The 20,194-nt window shown below is 34.2% G+C and overlaps 1 protein-coding gene across 8 annotated transcripts in view; it reads left to right on the plus strand.

Annotated features, from left to right (window-relative positions):
* Nucleotides 1-20,194, plus strand: part of PSPC1 (paraspeckle component 1) — a 65,457-nt gene that overhangs the window by 12,054 nt on the left and 33,209 nt on the right. For 7 of the 8 annotated variants that reach the window (XR_005930893.1, XR_005930892.1, XR_005930894.1 and 4 more), the window contains exons 5-6: nucleotides 118-202; nucleotides 1,198-1,306. Coding sequence is in view for 3 of the 8 variants with exons in the window: in XM_041118495.1 (XP_040974429.1) it covers nucleotides 118-202; nucleotides 1,198-1,306 (194 nt within the window). In the remaining 5 variants the exon portion in view is untranslated. Of the gene's footprint in view, nucleotides 1-117; nucleotides 203-1,197; nucleotides 1,307-7,977; nucleotides 8,938-20,194 lie in introns of those variants that run through there. The other variant, XM_030042575.2, reaches the window with a different exon arrangement.

Genomic DNA, 20,194 nt, shown 5'->3' on the forward strand with positions numbered 1-20,194 from the left:
AAATTTCTTTAAAAATTGAATGTTAGAACTGTAATCTGACAGTAATAGCAATTTTTTTTCTTTTGCCATATTGTTGATTGGCGGCTTTTATCTTTATTACATTTTTAATCCTGTTAGATCTCATGCGCCGTCAAGAAGAATTGAGGCGTTTGGAAGAACTTAGAAATCAAGAACTTCAAAAACGCAAGCAGATACAATTGAGGTATTTTGTCTTCTACTGTGCAAAGGTGTGGCATGCAGCTGCTGTAGGCCTGCATGAATTTAGATACTCTAGCTTGTAGAGCTTGCTTTTGATACCAAATAAAAATGTTTCTGCTGCTAAAAAGTTGCTTTTCAAAAGCATAATGTGTGATGTTTCTGTTAATGTTCTTGAACAGAAAAGCGATCACTTATGCTTATATAAGAGAATGGTTTCAAGTATTTCTTGAATTTTTTCATTTATTTCAGCTCTACTAGTTCTGTTGTAAATTTCTGAGCTTTCTAAATAATGTAGAAGTGTCATAACAATTTTTTTTGTTTGTTTCATATAATTTATTTTAACCTTGTGGCAGAAGCATAGCTGTAATAGATATGAACGTGCTTCTGAGATTTATGGGCAAGTGATCTGCATGTGGAATAGTAGCATTGCAAATGTATAGTCTGACATGAAATTTTTGGGGGTATTTTCACTTGACATTGTGGTATGTTGCAAACAGTTTTTACTTTAGGATCTGATTCATACAAATACTTCTTTCCATGCATCTGCTAAAACTTAAGAAAATAAGAGATAGTATCATGTTGATGGAGTTTATACTTTTTATGTTAAATATCACAAGAAATATAGATGAGAAAAAAGAACAAAACACGAACACTTTGCAGAGTTAAAAATGTGTCTTTTGGCAGTATTGAAATGTTTTAATACATAGTAACTTGTTAAGAAGTGGAGTATTTTAACCTGCTTACCAATATATAGCCAGAAGAACAGTTATAGAATGTACTGGTATTGTAATTACCTGTATTCTAGTTCAAAAAAAACCCCACAAATTTCAATAATATTCAAACCCATCAGGTGGAGTAGATTAGTGCCTTACACCATATATAAAAATAAATAAATAATGACCAGGTTTTTTTATATGCTTGATCCTATCTCCTGAGACTGAGTACAAGCCTGAACAGGTCAAGAGTCTAAGTTGACATAGTTTTTGAAAAATATTCTAGACACGAAGAAGAACATCGGCGTCGTGAAGAAGAGATGCTACGCCAGAGGGAACAGGAGGAATTACGACGACAGCAGGAGGGAGGATTTAAGCCAAATTTCATGGACAATGTAAGTAAAATTCTGTGAAGAAAGTCCAAATTGTAAAAGAATTCTTTTTTATTATAATATTTTTACATACTAGCTATTAAGCTGCTGCCGCCTTGTTTCCTGGTTCTCCTTCAGTATTCCATCATTCTCATGAATGGAGTGGTAGAAATTTAATAGCGTAGTTATTCTCTTGTATGATGGCATCACTGTTATTTTTCCTACAAGCTGGTGATGTAACATTTCAGTGAAGTGAAGGTGTTCAGATAATAATTTGCCTTTTTTATTTGGGAAATGAAATTTTCCAAGAAAATAAGAGAATTTTTTGGAGTAGGAGGCCAAGGGAATTAATTATGTTTCCCTGAGGAGGTGCCCTAGTTTGACTGAAGGTTTAAATTTTAAACCAGTTTAGGCTGTTAAGCTTATTTGAATTTCTTGTTTTGATTTATGCTTAACTTACTAGGAATAATACACTTCAGAAACAAAATGGGCAGTGTTAACTTCATATGGAGCCTAAAATCACTCTCCCCTTTGACCCTACTGTAAAACTAGATGAGGAAAACCTCAAAATCTGTACTAAAGGAGACCGAAAGATTATAAAGGTGGAAAAGAAAATTGTCCTCTGCTATAATTTCTACATTATTTATATTAGTAATTTAGGTGTGCTCTGCCTCTGAAGACTCTTCCTGCAGGACTAGCAAAACATTGGTATCAGAGGAGTCAGCTTCTAAATTTTCATGATGATCTGTTTTGGTCGAGGGTATGATTTTTTTTTTCTACCAACCAAAGCAGTTAAATGAACGCAACCTGTTTTGTGAATGCTTTAGTTTCATGTGAGAAGGATACCTTTTACTATTACAGCTACTCTTAGTGAGGAAGCAATGAGTAAGTGATGCACACAGTGCTCTTTTACATTATTATAACAACTGTAATCTGCAGGAGGGAATTTTGCTCCCCTTCACAGGTACCACTTGATACATAAATCAAAAATAAACTGCTGGTTTTTCAGCTACTTTCTGATTTTGTGTTTTGTGAAAGAAATACCGATCTTACATTCTATACCATAACGTTTTCTGTAGGGCCGAGAAGAATATATTATGTATATTCTGAGACATGCTAAGAGAAGTTAGAAAATAAAAGATTTCCTGTTCTCAGCAGGACATTTTTTTCCCATCCTCTGCCCCTTAGTGTTTTTAATAGAGATGGGGAGGAAGCAAAATTGTTCCTTTGATGTTACTAACAGCTATCAGTTGATTTTGCTGATTGTGTTTTGAGAACCTTTGCAGCAGAAAACAGTCAATCATTTATTTCCATATGTGCTCACACTGTAAAAGAAAACTGCTTTCAGCATGTCTTTTCTTTGGGGTGATGAAGATGAAGAATTCAAAACTCATAATGTCCTTTAGTGTGTTTGCACATATTATTAAACATACTTTGTGAAATAGCATATAACAATTGTCTGATGTAATTTAGAAATAGCACTTATTGATTGTGACTTCTGTAGTGCCAAATATGAAATTTCATTTTACCATAATACCTTCACGTAGCATCTCTTGGGGTAGCCTGACTTTCTGACCCTATAAGCTACGTGTCAAAATCCTCCTGTGGCTGATCTGTGAGACCCATGCTACTTGCTGCAGAGAGCTGCAGGAAGGGGAAGCTGGGGAGCCAACCCATAGGCCTGAGATGGCAGTAGCTCTCAGTTTCCATTGCTGTTAGGAGATTGTGGCCTATATCCTACAGCTTGGGGTGCTGGGGAAAACTAGGTAATGCTGGTTTTCTTCTTGGAGCTGTCTTGAGATGTTGTTAGTTAGACTCTGTGCTTGAATTGCTTGCCACAGTTTGGCCATCCTCGTGCTTATCTGCATCTTTAAATTCCTAACTCTGTGTGAATAGGAACTGTTCAAGTTAGTGTGCTGGACATGGCAAAAATGTAGTGTAAGAAGGGAAGAGGAATGGTTCAAATGGAAAGCACTTCAATCACTATACGTGTTTTTTGCGACTTTAATACGATGAAATTTTTGGGGGGGGAAGGTAAAGGTGGAAGAATGCTTTGGAAGAGTGTAGCTTTCCCACTGAGCTGCATTGCTGGAATTTTGTGTTCATCTGGAACTAATTAATACACTGCAAGAATGTATAGATGTAGCTGTGCAGTGACAACCCTACCAGAAGTCTTATATAAAGGAATATATAGTACAGGTGTTATTTTCTTAATATCATGTGAAGTTGAAGTGGCATATACAATAATAATAAAAAAAATGTTTCCTGTAGTATTCAGACTAGTCTTTAGTCTTCTGGTCATGTGTTGACTTATGTTTTACTTCTAATGTCCTTTGAACTTTAAAAGAGGAAGAATTGAAACAAAATTGGAAGTGATGTATTTATTTACTTTCTTTAGCAACTGTTTCTAATAAGGGCAGCTCTGTAACTCTAAGCATGGCCTATCATTTTATAGGTGTTCATTATAACATGTCTTTAGATAATGGTACTTAAGTTGTATAGTGTGAACGGGAATTGAAAAAGCCTTTGCATTTTGCAGCAGAGAAGAATTGTAGACCATTTTAGGAGATTGCAAAATGATACATCAAATCTTTTCTCAATTTAGTAGAATTTCTTATACAACTAATTTTTTTTAGTTATTCTTACTAATACTTGCTTACGGTGAACAGACTCCATCTACTTCTAGTCTCAGATTACCATTGTACATACACTGAAAAAAGTTACTCCCTGTTTTAAGAGTTTAAAAGTTGCTTCTTGGTAAAAATTGCAATTTATGATACTGGCGGATAGTTTTTACTGTATCAGGTCTTGATAAACTCTTTTGGCATAATCCTTATAACTTATTAAAGTCTTCTGCCAACCATGTATTTAGAAAGAAAATAATAATTGTTTCTAATCCTTGTTTTTGTTTCTTAAAAGCTTTGAAAAGTAAGCTTCCTTCACTTATATCCTATCCCTTTTTACTGTTCAATATAAAAGAAGGACATAAATGGTAAGTGCAATGACAACCAGAATTGGAACCTCTCATATAAGGCTGCAGTATTAGGCTTTCCTGTTTAAAATTTCTTTCTGTATCTTTTCCCTAACTTGTTAAACTTTAATTTTTCGGTATAACTACTTTTGAAAAATGTTGTAATCAAGGTTAATGCAGTTACCAGTTACTTGGTTTAGTTGCAGATGATAAAAATATTTTCTGTGAGGGGATTTATCTTCCTGAAGCATTCTTATTCATGGTCATGTTGTACATTAAAGATTTGGTTGCATTGATTGTTAATCTAATGGGCAGCCTAGTGATGCCTAAACAATTTATTAATCTAGTTGTGTGATCTCTAGTAGATAAGTTATTGATCAACACTTTCATATTGGTTAGGGGTTTTCACTTGCTTTGTAAAAGTTGGTTAGTTGAAATCTGCTGTTCCAGCTCAATATATATGTATTCTAATTTCACAATAGCTTAATCAGGAAACTTGCTTTCCTGTAATATTTGGCTAATTAATTTTTATTTTGCATACGTATTTCTTGCTGAAAGAGGAGCTTGCCGATGGTGATTGGAAGCAATATTTTATTTTTCAGCAGCACAAATATTTTTTAAAAAAAAATAGTACTTCTAATGCTAGTAATACATTAATTATTCAAACTGTGCAATGGTTACTATCCAACTGTGAATGGCTTACATAGATTTACATTGTTAAATCTCAGAGCAAAAGAATTCAAGTTCCAGGAACTACTTCTATTCATGTCACCAGCTTAGAAGAGTGAAAAGAGAGGGATTTGGATTTAGTGTATTAAAATAGTTTTCCTGTGTCTACAAAAGAGAACAAAATATGTAGGAGTTGTAGTTTTATGGTGCACAGGTTTAATTCTGTAGTAACACTGTAAAATAGTGTCAGGTTGGTATTGTACTTAATGAAACAATAGCTGTGGTACTGGCCTGCAGCTTACACGTCTTCTTACTAATGGTTTAAAGAGGGAGTTGAGATTTTTGGATGTTGTTGTCCTCTCCCCTCTACGGAAGCTCCCCCTTTTTCAAGTGTAACTTGCATTTGTAAGGAACTGTTTCTTGTGAGTTAATCAGTTTCAACTTCTGAATGCTTACTGTTTTTTCATGTAAGACTTTGTATATTACTTGACTTTTTTTTAATCTCCTAGTCTTTTCAGGAATTATTTCTAGATGTTATTTTGCGCTCCTTTAATTTTTCTTACACAGAAGCACTCCTGCTCAAGTATCTTGTGTAAGTATCAGCATAAAGTGGCACTCGCTGACGCAGTGGAGATTGCCTCAACAGCAGAGATTGTAGTGGACTTAGATCAAAAGCTGTAAGAGAGATGAAAGCAAGGGAGTAAAAAAGTACAGCCCCAAACAACGACAAAGTTCATAGCTTCAGGAATGCCAGAAACTTGATTGAAAAAAAACCTCACATATTTAGCTTTTGCTCTTAAGACTTTTGTCCTTCTTTGGAGCAGTTCATAAATGTAGCTTCCCATTTCTTTATTATTTTGAGCCTACTGAGGTCTATCTTATCCCTCACTTGTACATTCACTTGCAAGTTAAGTAGTAGACATTTTTGAAATGAGGCTATCAGTTAGATTTCCTTGGAATTCAGGAATAGTTTTCAGGAATAATAATTCAGGAATAGTTTTTTGCACTTCCTGGCTCTTAAGTGAATAGAACTGCATTTTTTTTTCTGTCTTCTGATTCCATTACACTCAAAAGCCCCAGTTATGCAAGAAGTTTGAATTTTCACTGAATGCAGAATTGTTTCCTGCCTTATTCAAAACTAAGCTAAGGCAGATTTCCAATAATAAATAAATCAATAAAAAATTCCAAGGATCTTTTCAAATTTGACCTGTTTTCTTCTACTAATAAAATTTGGTTATTTTATCTTGACAGCCTAGTGTACTTAATGAAGCTGATGGTGGTGATGTTTTGTGAGGTTGTATGAATAAAGTCTCTGTTTCTTAAACTGCTATAAAGCTAAGCTGCTTTATAAAAGCTCTTTTGTAGAGCTTGGTTGGGAGAGATGAATTGCCTCCTTATTGCAATCCAGCATACATACTTGTGGAAGAAGTAGTTCATGTTTGACACCTTAAAAGCCTTTTAAGGTAAAACTAGCTTGAAGAAAGGCAGATTATTAAATGTAGAACTAAAAAAAAAAACCCAACCTGACAAAACATTCCTGCTTTCTTGGCAGTGGTTTTACTTCAGTGATCAAGTTCCTTCCTATGCATAAAGCAACATAGGCTAGGCCTTTGAGCAAGCAGTGTATAAATATGCAGTTTGTGTTTTTGTGGGTGGTCTTAGTTTTGGCAGTAGCACTAAATTTTTTTTATTTTTGCAGGATTGCAGTGATATGTATCAGTAGACAGATACTTAAATCTTGCATTTCTTCTGTTCCTCAGTGTTTTAGATACTAAATTTGGTGCTTTAGGTAAGAATAATAATTCCTTAACAGGCCTTAAAATATTCACATTGTATTATTTCAGCCTTTAATTACATTGCCAGATATAAAAACTATTTTAACAGTCATATCTGCTTTTAGTATGAAAAGACATTGCATAAAAATCAATGCAGAACTTCAGCCATCTTTTGTAGCATATTATGTGTTTGTATATGTAAACTGAAGCTATTTGTGGAATAATATTTTTTTGTTTGCAAGTATTTATTTCATGACCATTTTAGGATGGCTCATAATTGACTTTCTAGATTATGTTTTTATGTGTATTAAGGATGCTACTTAAGGTAATTTTTCAGTAATGGAGCAAATAATCATTACAATGTTACATTTAATTTATAACTATATTTCAGTGTGTGTGAACTGTGAATATTTAGGGTAATGTGCTAAGTTCTCCTTGTGTTAAGTTATGTTATAGATATTTAGGAGACTAAAATCTTTTACTCTGTTGCCATCATCTTCTAATGTTTGCACAAAATACTTGAGAACATACTAATATTTACTTCATGTGAACTTGCAAACAAGTGACTGTTCATAAGTAATTTTTGTCCCTTAATGTGATGTCAAATGTGCATAAATCTCCAGTATGAATTTAGGTGTTGAGGTACTGCTTGTAACCATTCCCAGGTTTGTTCTCTCCTAGAGTAATTGACAAGGAATTATTTTGTCCGTGTTCTTTAGTTTTATCTGTTTTTGTTTGTAACTTAATTTTCTTTCAGTAAGACTGATTGATCAAGAAACTAAAAGAACACTTTTCAGATGCTTCATATGCAGTGGCAGAATGACATCAGTCTTTGTCAGTCTTAGTGTTTCATGAGGCCTCAGATTTAGCAGATGCCATTTTTGTTTAAACATTAATGAAAAGACTACAAATGCATCTGGTGTGTTTGTTTATAGAATACTCCATTTGCATACTTAGCTTCTATTTCCTGGGGTTTACAGATGAAAATGAAAAAAATTATTAAAGAATAGATTTAATAAGTCTATATTCAGTATTTTTAATATAATTTCTGAAAATTGTTACTGCTCACAAGTTTAAAAAAAAATAATCTACTTACCTAAGTTAAGTTCCTCAAATACTGAGTTCTTCAGTTTTTCATCTTCTGACAAGTAAGAACGAAGCTTTTATAAATAATTTAGTGAAAGCCTTTGTTAATGTTAAGTGTTTGGTAAATGCCCTACTTATTTTGAAGAAACTAAAATTAATGTTTGCCTTAATAATTTTCATTTTTTCTTCCTCAGCTACTGGAGTTAAATTTGACTTGGAGTTTGTACACGTATTTACCCAGACTAAGAAGAAACTAACTAAGTTTCAGTTGTCTACTTGGTACCTGTTTTGGACTCATCCACCTGTCTAAATGCTGAGATCTTACTTGGTGGCATTGAGACTTGCAGCCAAAATAAGTTCCCCTGCTTAGAAAAGTTTGTCTTTATTCAAAGGGTCTGTCTTTAAAGGAAGAGTAAAATATCCAAGAAGCAATAAGTGAAATTTCTGTAGAAATAGTATCTTTTGATGTGAGGAAACCTGTTAATGGATTTGTTGCTTAGTGTGAGGAAGGCTTATTTATAGATCTGGTTTCTCTCTCAAGAGGCAGTGCCTTCTGAGCAGTTTTTTTCTTCAAGCGTGAGCAGTAAGCCTCTGACCTTTTGCTTAGTCTCTTAATGTTTGGCTTCAGTAGCTCTCATGAAGTGGAAAATTTTAGTAGTGGTAATGCAGTAACCCAAGACATAGAAATTAACTTGTCTTAGTGAGGTTGCCTGTCTTCTGATACCAGTCTAAATGCTATTTTTTAATTAAAATATTTAGGTTTTTTCTCATGATTATTTCATAAGCCTCCTTTCTGTAGTGTAGGCATCAAGTAGGTTTATCTCATTATCAGAGCTAATGCTTGTTCTGGGTTATTAAATCTTCCATGAGGAATACGGAATTTAAGTCTGATATTTCTGTCTTCCATCAAGTCTTTCTTCAGGTTCCATTTTAATTTTCCAGAGATTAGGTGTTATTGTTAGATGAATTAGCATTTCTAATAAGTAGTGGGTTTTGGAATGAAAGGTGAGATGAGCTTCTGTAGAGCCATTTTATAACTGTTCAGATGGGGAGTTTAATATCTTGGTTAAGAGAAGCTAACATTTAAGAGTCAAATATATTTAAGGTTTACCATTTAAAGATGTTTTTCCTGAATGTTGTCATAGAATCATAGAATAGTTTGGGTTGGAAGGGACCTTTAAAGGTCATCTAGTCCAACCCCCCTGCAATGAGCAGGGACATCTTCAACTAGATCAGGTTGCTCAGAGCCCTGTCCAACCTGATCTTGAATGTTTTCAGGGATGGGGCATCTACCACCTCTCTGGGCAACCTGTTCCAGTGTTTCACCACCCTCATTGTAAAAAATTTCTTCCTTATATCTAGCCTGAATCTACCCTCTTTTAGTTTAAAACCATTACCCCTTGTCCTGTCGCTGCAGGTCCTACTAAAATGTCTGTCCCCATTATGATTTCCTACAGTGGCTAATGGCTCACTAATTTAGACTTAGCATTGCCTAGGATGAAAGAGTATTTGTATTAGTTTTGTTTTTTACACAACATGAAGCACACTGCTTTTACTAGTGGGGCTGAAAGCAGTTTTGTTGATGTACTTGTGACAGGTTAGCTGGTAAGTGTCTCTTCTAAATATATTATGCAAAAGATCTGAAAAAGACAGTATAATGTCAAAATTAGGTTCTTCAGGCTTTGTTTCTCTTCTCTACATAGTGCTGCTTTTTATAATCCTTTTTAAATTTGATTTTCTTATGAGTCTTTGTGTTTGTTCCCCCCTGTCCTTTCTGAATTATTAAACATGTGTTTATCTGTAGGGGAACTTGCATGTCTTTAGGTAAGAACCAGCTATTCTTGTTTGTCCCTGTTCATTGTGATGCCCATTGTGTCCCTAACATGATTTTGACCTTTGGATCTATAGTACCTAAATAAAATAGTAGTTTTTGTTAGATATCTTTTGATGAAAGCAGTCACTGTAGCTTAAGAGTTACTGTGTGTGGACTTGGGTCAGGGAATTTAACTAGAAAGCAATTTTTCTTAATCCATTTGGATTTGTTCAGATGACCAGTTGCTTAAACTTTTGATCAAAATGCTAGACTTGCCTGGTACAATACATACTGTTTTGCTCAGTCAGAACTCTGTTTATTCAAATGATGAGTGTCTTCAATCAAGTCTACCTCATCTTGCTCCTGTTTTACAGTAAATGGCCTCCAGGTTGTATGAAAGTACTAGCTGGAAAACTATGGAGAGCTGGAAAACAGCTGAAGCCTGGTTTCATGTCAGGGAGTTTCATTGATGCTTCTTTGTTCATGTTTTATATTTTTAAGTGCTGGATGTGTGGACAGGCCAGAACTTTGTTGGGGAAATCTTAAACATTGAACTATTCTGATTGTAAGCAACATTCATAACATGTATAACAGACTGCAGATGTTTGTTAGGAGTTTCTCCTATAGGACTTATTTGTAGCAATGAAAAACTTTGGCTTTCAGCTTCCTTTTGGCAAATACTGGCATATTTTAATTACTTGGTAACTCAGATCAGTTATGGGATAGCAACTACAACTGGACTCTCTTTTGTTACAATTTAGCATATGTAATATCTTCTTGGTGAGGAAAAATTGTTAATACAAAAGTCTGGCAAAGAGTCATATTTAGTGTACGGTCACTACAACTACTGCTGCTTTTAAAGTGTTTTAAGTTCATTTTGCAATGTTATATTCGACATTCCAATTAAGAAGTAGTTAGATTTTTACATAAACACTTCATGATAAAGGTTATTCTTGGCAGGTTAATTTTTCTTCTAAGTAAACAGCAATGACTTGCACTTCATCTCATCCTTGATCTTGCAGTTGGAGAAAATTGTTGTTTTGGATCAGTCCAGTGTTTACTCTGTTTTAATATTTGCCTAGAATTGTTTCCTGTGCAAGGAAAATTTAACATTTGGGAAATCTAAAATGCAGCATTGCTTTATAACACCCCATTTTCAGTTAAATATTTTAGTATACTTCTGCATGATGGTACAGTTAGCCCAGACTTTGTTACCAGTTAAACAGCCCTTCAACTCCACACTCACCAGGATGACTTGTGGAGTGAATCTTAAATTAAATAATTTGCAACTTGTTCTGTGAAAGTAAGGTATCCTCCATGCTCCCATGGATGTCTGTTTTGATACTTACCTACTCTCATGACATTTCTTTAGCTAAAATAAAACCAGAGTAATTCTAAGCTGCAGCATAAAGTTCTCTAATATACCTCTGAAGATGTGAATATATTGTGAATGTAATGTAATTATATTACATGTATCAACTGTGAACTTGGTGATATGGTAGATAATGCTTTCAGACACTAGTTTTCAGGTAAGTAAACAGTGCCTTAAATTGATTACAAATGAAAAACATTTGCATTATGCTCAGCTGTTGAACTGTATTTAATCTATGTTTTGATTTTCATTACTGTCATTCAAAAAATGAAGTTAATAGAAATGGAAGAAGTGTTTTTTATATATTGGTTCCATGTATCTAAAGTGGCTCTTAACTCTAGTGGAACCAGATTAATTGACAGAATATTGTAATGAGGAAGTTGCTATTAAGTGGGTTCATATATAGATATCTTCTTTTTTTTTTTTTTTTTTTCTTTCCCCAAAGGGTTTCTGAATCCGTTAAAGTGGTTACCTTCTTTTAGCACCTTTGTCTTGTGAAAAATTATTTATTTCTGAATTTTACCTTAAAATAGTTGAGAAGCAGAATTTTACTTTCCTTGTGAGTGTTAGTTGTTAGATCAAGGGGAAATTTTGACAGAAACCTCTGGTCCTGTTTGCTCTCAAATGGTCAACAGTGATGGTGATTGAAAAAAAAAAATAAAATCTGTCTTTGCAGTTAGACCCTCAGAGAGTGCTTCATCTGTATAGCCATAGACAGTGAAGGGACATGGTAGGATTTTTCCTTTACCTGAACAGGTGATTGAATTAGAGGCATGGAATGAAAATCTTTGGATTTTATTCCTAGCTACTGTTTATTGCAATTTATTTGGGGCCAGATTTTTGCCTTCTGTATACATTAATTTTTTGGCTGGTGAATAACATTTTCCACAGATTGTGAGAAAATGAGGAACCTTTTTAGTCAGTTTCATTCTGTAGATCTTGTATATACAATATTTTACTGTATTACAACAAATGGAAATGGGGGAGGTGGGAAGAAACATCAGAAATAATGCAGTGTTTTAAATGCAGTATTAAAATTCCGAGAAGCAGCAAGTAACTAAAAGACAAAATAATGAAGCAGAAAAGACATAAATCTTGATACGTAGCAAAGTTCTATAATCAACAGAGTAGGTTCCACAGTAAATCTTGGCTTATTTTAGACTCTTCTTTTTTTGTTAACAAGTTAGATTGTCATCTGAATTTTTGGCCTGTAGTACAGCATTCTGAAAGTATGAGTTCTGTGTAAAATGAAGCTGCAGTAGCTTATGTGAAGAGAGGTCTTTTAAAAGCACATAAGCTTTTTAAAGAAAATATATTTATTCGTGCTTTTGTTCAAGTTACTGACTTTGGATATTTTCTGTAAAAGATTGCAATTTTCAAGTTTAGCATCTAAGGTCACTAGATAAAGACCTTCAGAAAAATCTCTATAGGCATGTAGACTACTTCTGTAGTAGTGATGGCCAGGTCTTAATATCGAAGATGGGTGAATATCTCTGCATCCAAATCAGTGACTGATAAACTGTCTATTCATACAGTGCTACCTTTTCTGGCTCAGACAGTAAGTATTCTTTTGTTCACTTGTTCTGAGATGAAAACCAGTAATGATTATTCACATTTTTTCCCCACATAATTTTGAATTTCATTTGCCTCTTGTCATTTGTTGCGTTATTCCTGTAGTTCAGAGCAGTGGTTATTTTCTGCTTCTGATGACATAGGAGTGAGAAAATGTCTCCATTGTGTAACAGTTGCAAGCATTTTGGACTGTTTTCTTAATCTAGTTTACTTTCTACCCCAAACTTAAATTTTGACAAAAATAAATTTTTGACAGTATTTTAACAGTTTACTGGGAGTGACTCTTTACTGCAGACAGGTTTCACTCTAAGGTATTAGCCATTTTCAGTTGACTTTTTCTTTGAAAGAACTTCAACCAGCTCTTAACTTGCCTTCTTGCATCAGTATTTTTCTACAAGATTTTTTTAGTTTTCCCTTTGCTAATTTTGAAGTAGTAGCTGAAACATATTTCCAGGCTGGAACAAGCCCAGTGTGCCATATGGAGGTTGATGAATAGCAGGAGTGTTTGGGAGTCTTCCGTGTGGTGAAAAGTAAATTTTCTTTCCTCTTTCAGTGGTGGTGTTTTGGTCCACATTTTCTAAAAAGAAAATACATTTTTTGATCCAGTTTTACTTTTTGATTGTGTAAGTACATGCTCATCTTGTACAGGATGTCACAGGTTTGCTTTCTTAGAGGTGGAATTAACTAGAACATTTTGGATTTTAAAAAAATCAAATAAGAGAAAAGAACACCTGAAATGTAAGTAAAATCTGGTAGATAACATAATGGTTCTTTTGCATTATGAAGGAAAGGACATGTGGACTGCTGCGTCTTATAAACAGCAGTCATATTTGGAAAGTATGAAATACAATTTTTCCTGTCCAAGATGTGAGAACAGCAAGTATATTAAAATACTCAGCTGTGCTTTGACTTAGATTTTGAGGAAAACTTAAAATCTTACAACTCACGTTGAAACTAGTCTTAAGAAAAAAGATTACTTGCAGCAATATCTTTTGAGAATAATGATGGTTCATTCTTGAATGTTTTCAATACTTGTAATCAGATTGCATTAATAAGACTTTGCAGCTGCTATAGATGACAGTCTTTTTGAGTGCTAACTTGTACAATGAGATTTACGTTGTAGTGTTTAGTAAAAATGTGTTGCAATTTCTGGGATCTTTCAGTCTCCTTGATGCTCACAAATTCGAGGGGCCTCCAGATGGTCTGTGGGCTTAACCTCCTTTAGCCTAGTGGCTGTCTCTTCTGTATTAATATTTTCTTTCAGGGGATCATTAAATGTTGCTGGTTAGTGAGGTGTCCCCTAAATACCTTTGTAACGTGAGTAATATTAGTGCAATTAAACTGCTTTCTTTTCCAAAACTGTCAGTGTAGACCTGACTTAAACATCAAGTGGGGATTAATGTATTAAAAAGAAGTAAACTTTTCTTCAGATTGGGTTTTGCATCCAGCTGTAGGAGGATGACTTAAAAAACAAAGCATACTGGGAGGATCACAGTTATTTAACACTGTACTCTCCCCAAAAAAACCCAACTTGTATGTTTTGGAAATTAGAAGCTGGTTTTACCTAAAGAAAGGAAGGTCTTAAACTGTCTTCCATCTTGTAAAGATCAGAAATGGCTGGTATTAAAATAAAGGTGAATTTGAGAGAATATGTAACTTTCTTTTTGAAAACAGTTTCTTCTAAGTGTGTAAGATAGAAGTGTTGTGTGTGTGTGTGTTCTGTCTCACACACAAAACTCCAATCCATTTCTATCTTTTCCAGGGTTAATGTGTGTTAGGTGATGCACTGAGAGGCTTTTCAATACTTAGGTAATGAAGTTGTATAACAGAATACTATCCTACCCAATTATTTATTAATTTTGTGTAAAATATACTAGTATATGTTACAAGGTATGTTAAGACTGATGTTTTTAATATGCTGTGGTAGCTGTCCTGCACATTAAATTTAGTATTTTTTTATGACAATACATCTGTGATTTTAAAACATTGTTTGAAGTAAAATACTTGTTTGTATTTTTAAAGAATAACTTCAGCTTAAACTAGTAAATATTTTTGGCTTGTTTTAACTACATTTGGGTTTTTTTCTGTGGGGCTTAGATGCTGAGGACTACCCTTAGCAACTGAGTGCTCTCCAAAATATATAGAAGGAAAATGAGGGAAGGCCCCACAGAAGTTGAAGACCTTTCTTGTTTTTTCCCAAAACAAAAAGCAGAGAACAAAGATGTAGTGCATGGAGGTTTTTCCCAAATACATTCCTATACTTCTGCTGTTAATTAGTATTAAGTGGAATTTCCCTATTTTAATAACTTTGATACTTCCTTTACAATCTTATTGAAATGATGGAAATAGTTAAGAAATGCAGTGGACTAACAATAAATCTTTTTTCCATAAGGGAAATAAGAATTTTTTTTTTTTGAACAGCTATAATTACCAGTTACTACCATTAGGAATGTTTTTCCAACTTGTAGCATTTACTGGAATATATGTATCTGCATATATTTCATGCAATGTGTATTCCTGTTTTTACTGATGTGATAAGTTTTTTAATGTTTAGGTTTTTTTAATGGTGTAACTTAGTGAGTCATCTCCATCAACTCTCTCAATGACTTGAGTCACCAGAGAGGAGATTGGCTTTAACTATCTGCTCTAGCCCTGTTAGAATGTTTTTCTCAGAGACCGAGTCCTGTTGACAGCTATTAAACTTAATAAAAATTCTTTTCATTAGACTTCCTCTTTAAAAATAGGGCTGTGTAGTTTTCTGTATGCTACATGTTTTATAGCTACATTTACTTTAATTGTTACCTAGTTTAATGTATTTGCTTGTGTAATTTTGTGTGTGGTAAGAGAGCTTACTTTTTTCCCCAGACTCCTGGGTGGGAGCTATCATTCAATTCATAGAATTCTTGAGTAGTTTAGGCAGGAAGAGATCTCTGGAATCATCTAGTATGACGCCCAGCTCAGAGGAGGGGATTAGCTCTGGATTTAGGTTCCAGTGCTCAGGAACACACAGAAATCTTGGATTTTGAAAGACAATCAGTATTTTTCATTTAAAGTTATTTACTATTACTGCATGTGATGGAATAAAATGAACTATTTTGATATATTGTAACTTTCAGATCTTAATTGATGGATAAACCAAAGACGGAAAGGGGTCAAGAGGAATGGGTGGAAGAGAAGGCTTTTATTACTTTAACTTCTTGCTGGCAGCTTAACTTCCAGTGAGCTAGTCATTGGAGTGAAATAGTAGAATATTCTGAGGAAAAGACAAATAATGCACAATCGAAAGTATCCCCCAAATTCTAGTTTTGACTGCCAAACTAGCAATTTTAACCACTTGTATGATTTATGTCTTTAAAATGTAGGCATCTTTCAGTAAATTACAACTTTGTGTAACGTTTAAGGGTCTTATGCCTCCTGGAGAGATGTTTGGAAATAATTTTTCTTCTCTAGAAAGAACTCAATGACATAAACTGCTCTAGAGTAATTAATTCGAATAAGAGGTAAAGAAATGTCATACCTATTTTGACAAATATGAAGTCTGCTAGAGAACAGAATTCAGTTTGCATGTTAATGAAAACAGGTGAGAATCAACAGCACTGTGAATTACATTTTGCTCTACACACACAACTTAAAGTGCTAATTAAGTTACTGATTTTAATGTGCAAATTTATGGGGTGTTCTTTTTTTGATAAGGCATTTTTTTGATGCTGTGTCTTAGTGTTACTGTGGTCACCATTCCTTAGCTGAGAGGTGAGTGAATAGTCCTGTGTTAATTAGGAAGTGCATCTCCTGGCCACAAACACTTGAAGAAAACTGTATGATCTCTTGTTGTAATATTTCTGTTGATATCTTGCTTTTTGTTCTAAAATATTCCATGCCGTATTTTTTCCATACCATAATTTTTTTGACAGTTTTGTTACCATGAATATGGAATCAGTTGGAGAAAAGATTTTTAATTTTCTTTGGGCTGCTGCAATTGCAAGGCCTGTTTCCAGGGGAAAAAAAATAGTGTTGGTTTGTCAGTTAAAAAAAACCAAACAGTTTTATTACTACTAGTATTTTTGTTTTCAGTGTGAGAAGGGAATTCCATCTGATCCATTTCTCCTGTATCAATTCTTAGGTGTCTTTTAAAAACAGTTAGTTTCATGGTTTTATAGAGTGAATTTAAAAATACCCTAATAATTTTAAAAACAGAATAATCATCTTGGCAGTTCTCTGTATAGTTAGACTCCTGGTATCAGTGGTGATTGAGATGTAAGAATGTTGTGCATGATATACCTCAAATGCTCAAGAAATCATTTCTAATACTTGTAAAAAGGGGAGAATCTATACTATATTAAATATACAGTATATATGTAATCTGAAAACTGAGTGTATTCAATATTTTTGTGTAGATCTACTTTTTACAGTTGACATTAAAATGAGTTGGAATTCTGAGGAAATAAAATTTTTAATGCTTGTATCTAAAGTAACTAGCAAATATAATGCTATAGTTGCATTGTAGCAGTTTTTCTAAAAGCAAATTACTTGGATGAATCAGACCTTCTTGAGGTTTGTTTGCATTAGTGAATTGTGAAGTATTTTACAGGAATCCTGCAACAGAAGTAATTTGCAAATCTTTCTTCTGAGTTGTGTAAACAATTATCTTTTTACAATAGGATATCATTCATTCTGTGTTTGCTTTCCTTTGTTTTTTGGTTTTGTTTTTTTTTTTTTTTTTTAATCTTCCTAAAGGTTAAATTACACTTTACTACACGTTCTTTGTCTTAAGGCTTCCTTTTCCCCCTATAATTGCATATCATCCATTTTTCTTGTTCTCTTCCAGTTTAAGTTGTTTTCCCAGGTACCCGGGTGACTTCAGAGGTTCTTAATCACTTCCCTACATATTTCTGTAGTAAAAGTTTAGCCCTCCTCTCTTGCTGCTCAATTTTAACTCCCTGTTATGGGTAGTTATGGGTGGCTTCAGGGAAGGGGCTGAAGCAGGCTGCTACTCAGCAGAAGAATGGCAGTTGCATAGTGAGGAAAAGAAGCTCTGAGAAGATAATGTAATCATTGTTATGTTCTGCAAAGAGCTTGAGTATCCAAGAACGAAGCTCTCAGGTGGGCTGGAATATCAACCAGCACTGGTTCGGCTACTCTGTCATAACTGCCTGTTGGTATTACTTTCTCTGTCATATTTTGGGCAAAACCTGTGGAATAGTTGACCTAATTTAACCTGCAGTAACTTGTTTATGCTCACGTAGTAAATAGCTGTCTAGGATGTGATTTGTGTGGGATAGGTCTGAATTGTTGTTATCATCTGGACTCCTGCAAATACAGGCTTTGGCAAATTATCTAAGTACATGTTTTTATAGTTAATATGTCAAGCATTTAATTACATTAATGATATATGCTGTCAGTTAACATTTGAAATTGAGTATTTTCTCTGACAGGGGTTTTATCTTAAATTTGCAAATTCCATGTTAACAGTATAGAAGAATTGCCCCGTGCTGAAAATGGTTTTTTATATGGTAATAATTCAACACCAAAGTTAAAGCTACAAAATGGCAAATAATTACTTCATGGTTTTTGTTATAAAGGTTAGACCAGACTAAAACCAAGTAAAAATTATGGGTTCTACCCCCTCTTTTGTTGTACTTACTGTTAACTGAAGACTGGTAGCATTTCAAGCTGAGAAAAAACTGCTTTATTGCTAGGAGGAAGTGTAGTGTGCTTTTTAAAAGAAGTGTATGTTATAGCTTGCCAATGCTTCTATCCTTTGCAAAGAAAACAAGTTAAGTTCTAGTAACTCGTACAGCTTTATAGCTCTGTATTTAACATCCCTATCTAGCTGGTATTGTACTGGGCCCTGCCTTATATGGCACATTTCACATTTAAAAAAAAACAACACCAACTTGCAGTTGAACCTGAGATGCATCAAGTAAGTTATGTGCAGTAAGTCAAAATCTGGTACTTTCCCTTGTAGCTAAAGAGTCTCTCACAGCTGTTTGTGGCATGTCCTGCTTTCACACATGCATATATGCACGCATGCGTGCACACACAGTCTCATTAATGTAAACTGATAGCCATGGTGTTTTTCTACCATGTTGGGCTAGGGATTGACATTAGGGATAATATACCACTTTTCCTTCTGCTTCTTCATGTCAGGGTTGCGGTGTAAAAGCAGACTAATATCAACAAGGTTGTATGCTGATTTTGTGACTAAGTTGTTTGTATCAGTTTGTTGGTATGATTGATCCTAATAGGGCTGCTGATTTTACTTAAAATGTCAGCTGACATTACTGTGAAAGATCTGACAAAGTAGTTGCATGTTTTGTTACGAAGTTTTAACATGGGTTCTAGGGTCAGAAGAAGAGGTCCTTCTTAGTGTTCACCAACGGCCTTTCATAGCTGGACCTTAAAACCTGCCTGTGTCTTTTAGTTATGAGGCCTTACCTTTCTTCTCCACACTAAGCCATATTCTTTTGAAAATAGTGTATAATCTTCTTATGTTAAGTATATTTTCTAGGTTAATATTAGTAAAAACAAAGTTATTGACCAGAGAGCCTTTTGTCATGTATCTTATGACAATTTCCCATACCAGGATATTTTTACAAAACTATTTACTCTGTTCTGTCAGATATTGCTGTCTGCTGCTTTAGGTGTGTGAAGATAGAAGACTTATGTTTGGCATCACAAACATGACTGAAGGAAAAGGAGTTTTGTGAAACTGTAAAAATACTATGAATGTATTTCCATTTGATTAATATTTCCGTTTAAAGGTTGCTTATAGCAAGATTGATTCTGTTGCCTAGTATATGGAATTGTTTTCAAAGTGCATCTGAACTTATACTCTTAAATCATAAGTGGGATGATTTTCAGAATCAGGTAAATTTTTTTGTATATGCTTATTCTCAGTACATATGTGTTCACTTGAGAGTGGAATATACATTAACATTCTTGCAGAAAATGCATGAGAATTTTTGGTATGTTTCATTAGTTTTCATTTGGAACTGTGAATTTGTTTCTATTTCATCCTTTTGATGTAAACTAATACTGAAATCCCTTGGAATTATCTGTGATAGGTGTACTTTGTTTTCCTGTAAGTGATGATTTTTGCCACTCTGGGTACTATCTTTTGAGTATTGTTTCACAGCAGGCCGTGGTTCATGATCAGTAATGTCAGAACTCTCTTGCTGTGGCATGACTGAGCATCAGTTGAATCTGGATCAATTTGGCATGTTATTTGTCTGTTTAGTATAAATGGATGTTATATAGCTTATGTTGATACCAGGTTTTTATGCTGGTTTCAAAAGGATGGTCAGTATCTGAACTAACATATCAGTAGTGTGATATAATTTATCAAAACATGTACCACCACCAAGTTAAGTTAAAACTATTTGAACAAAGATGAACTGGCGGATTGAGTTTATATACCGTAATATAACACATCAGAGCTTGGTTTCCAGTCAACACAAGCATTTTAGAGTTGTGAAGCCAGATTGACTATTACTGAACCACGGCCTTTAGGCAATACTGTAATAAGACCTCTTTATTTACAGTTAAAATGTAAATATACTTCTTATTAATGAAAAACACTGCGTGAAGATGGATTCATTTGCAGTTGATCACATAACTATTTGGGAGCTTTACACTGCTTCATCTGATAAATGAA

This window comes from Aquila chrysaetos, chromosome 19, assembly GCF_900496995.4.
Source record: "Aquila chrysaetos chrysaetos chromosome 19, bAquChr1.4, whole genome shotgun sequence".
In the NCBI taxonomy this organism is placed as follows: Eukaryota; Metazoa; Chordata; class Aves; order Accipitriformes; family Accipitridae; genus Aquila; species Aquila chrysaetos.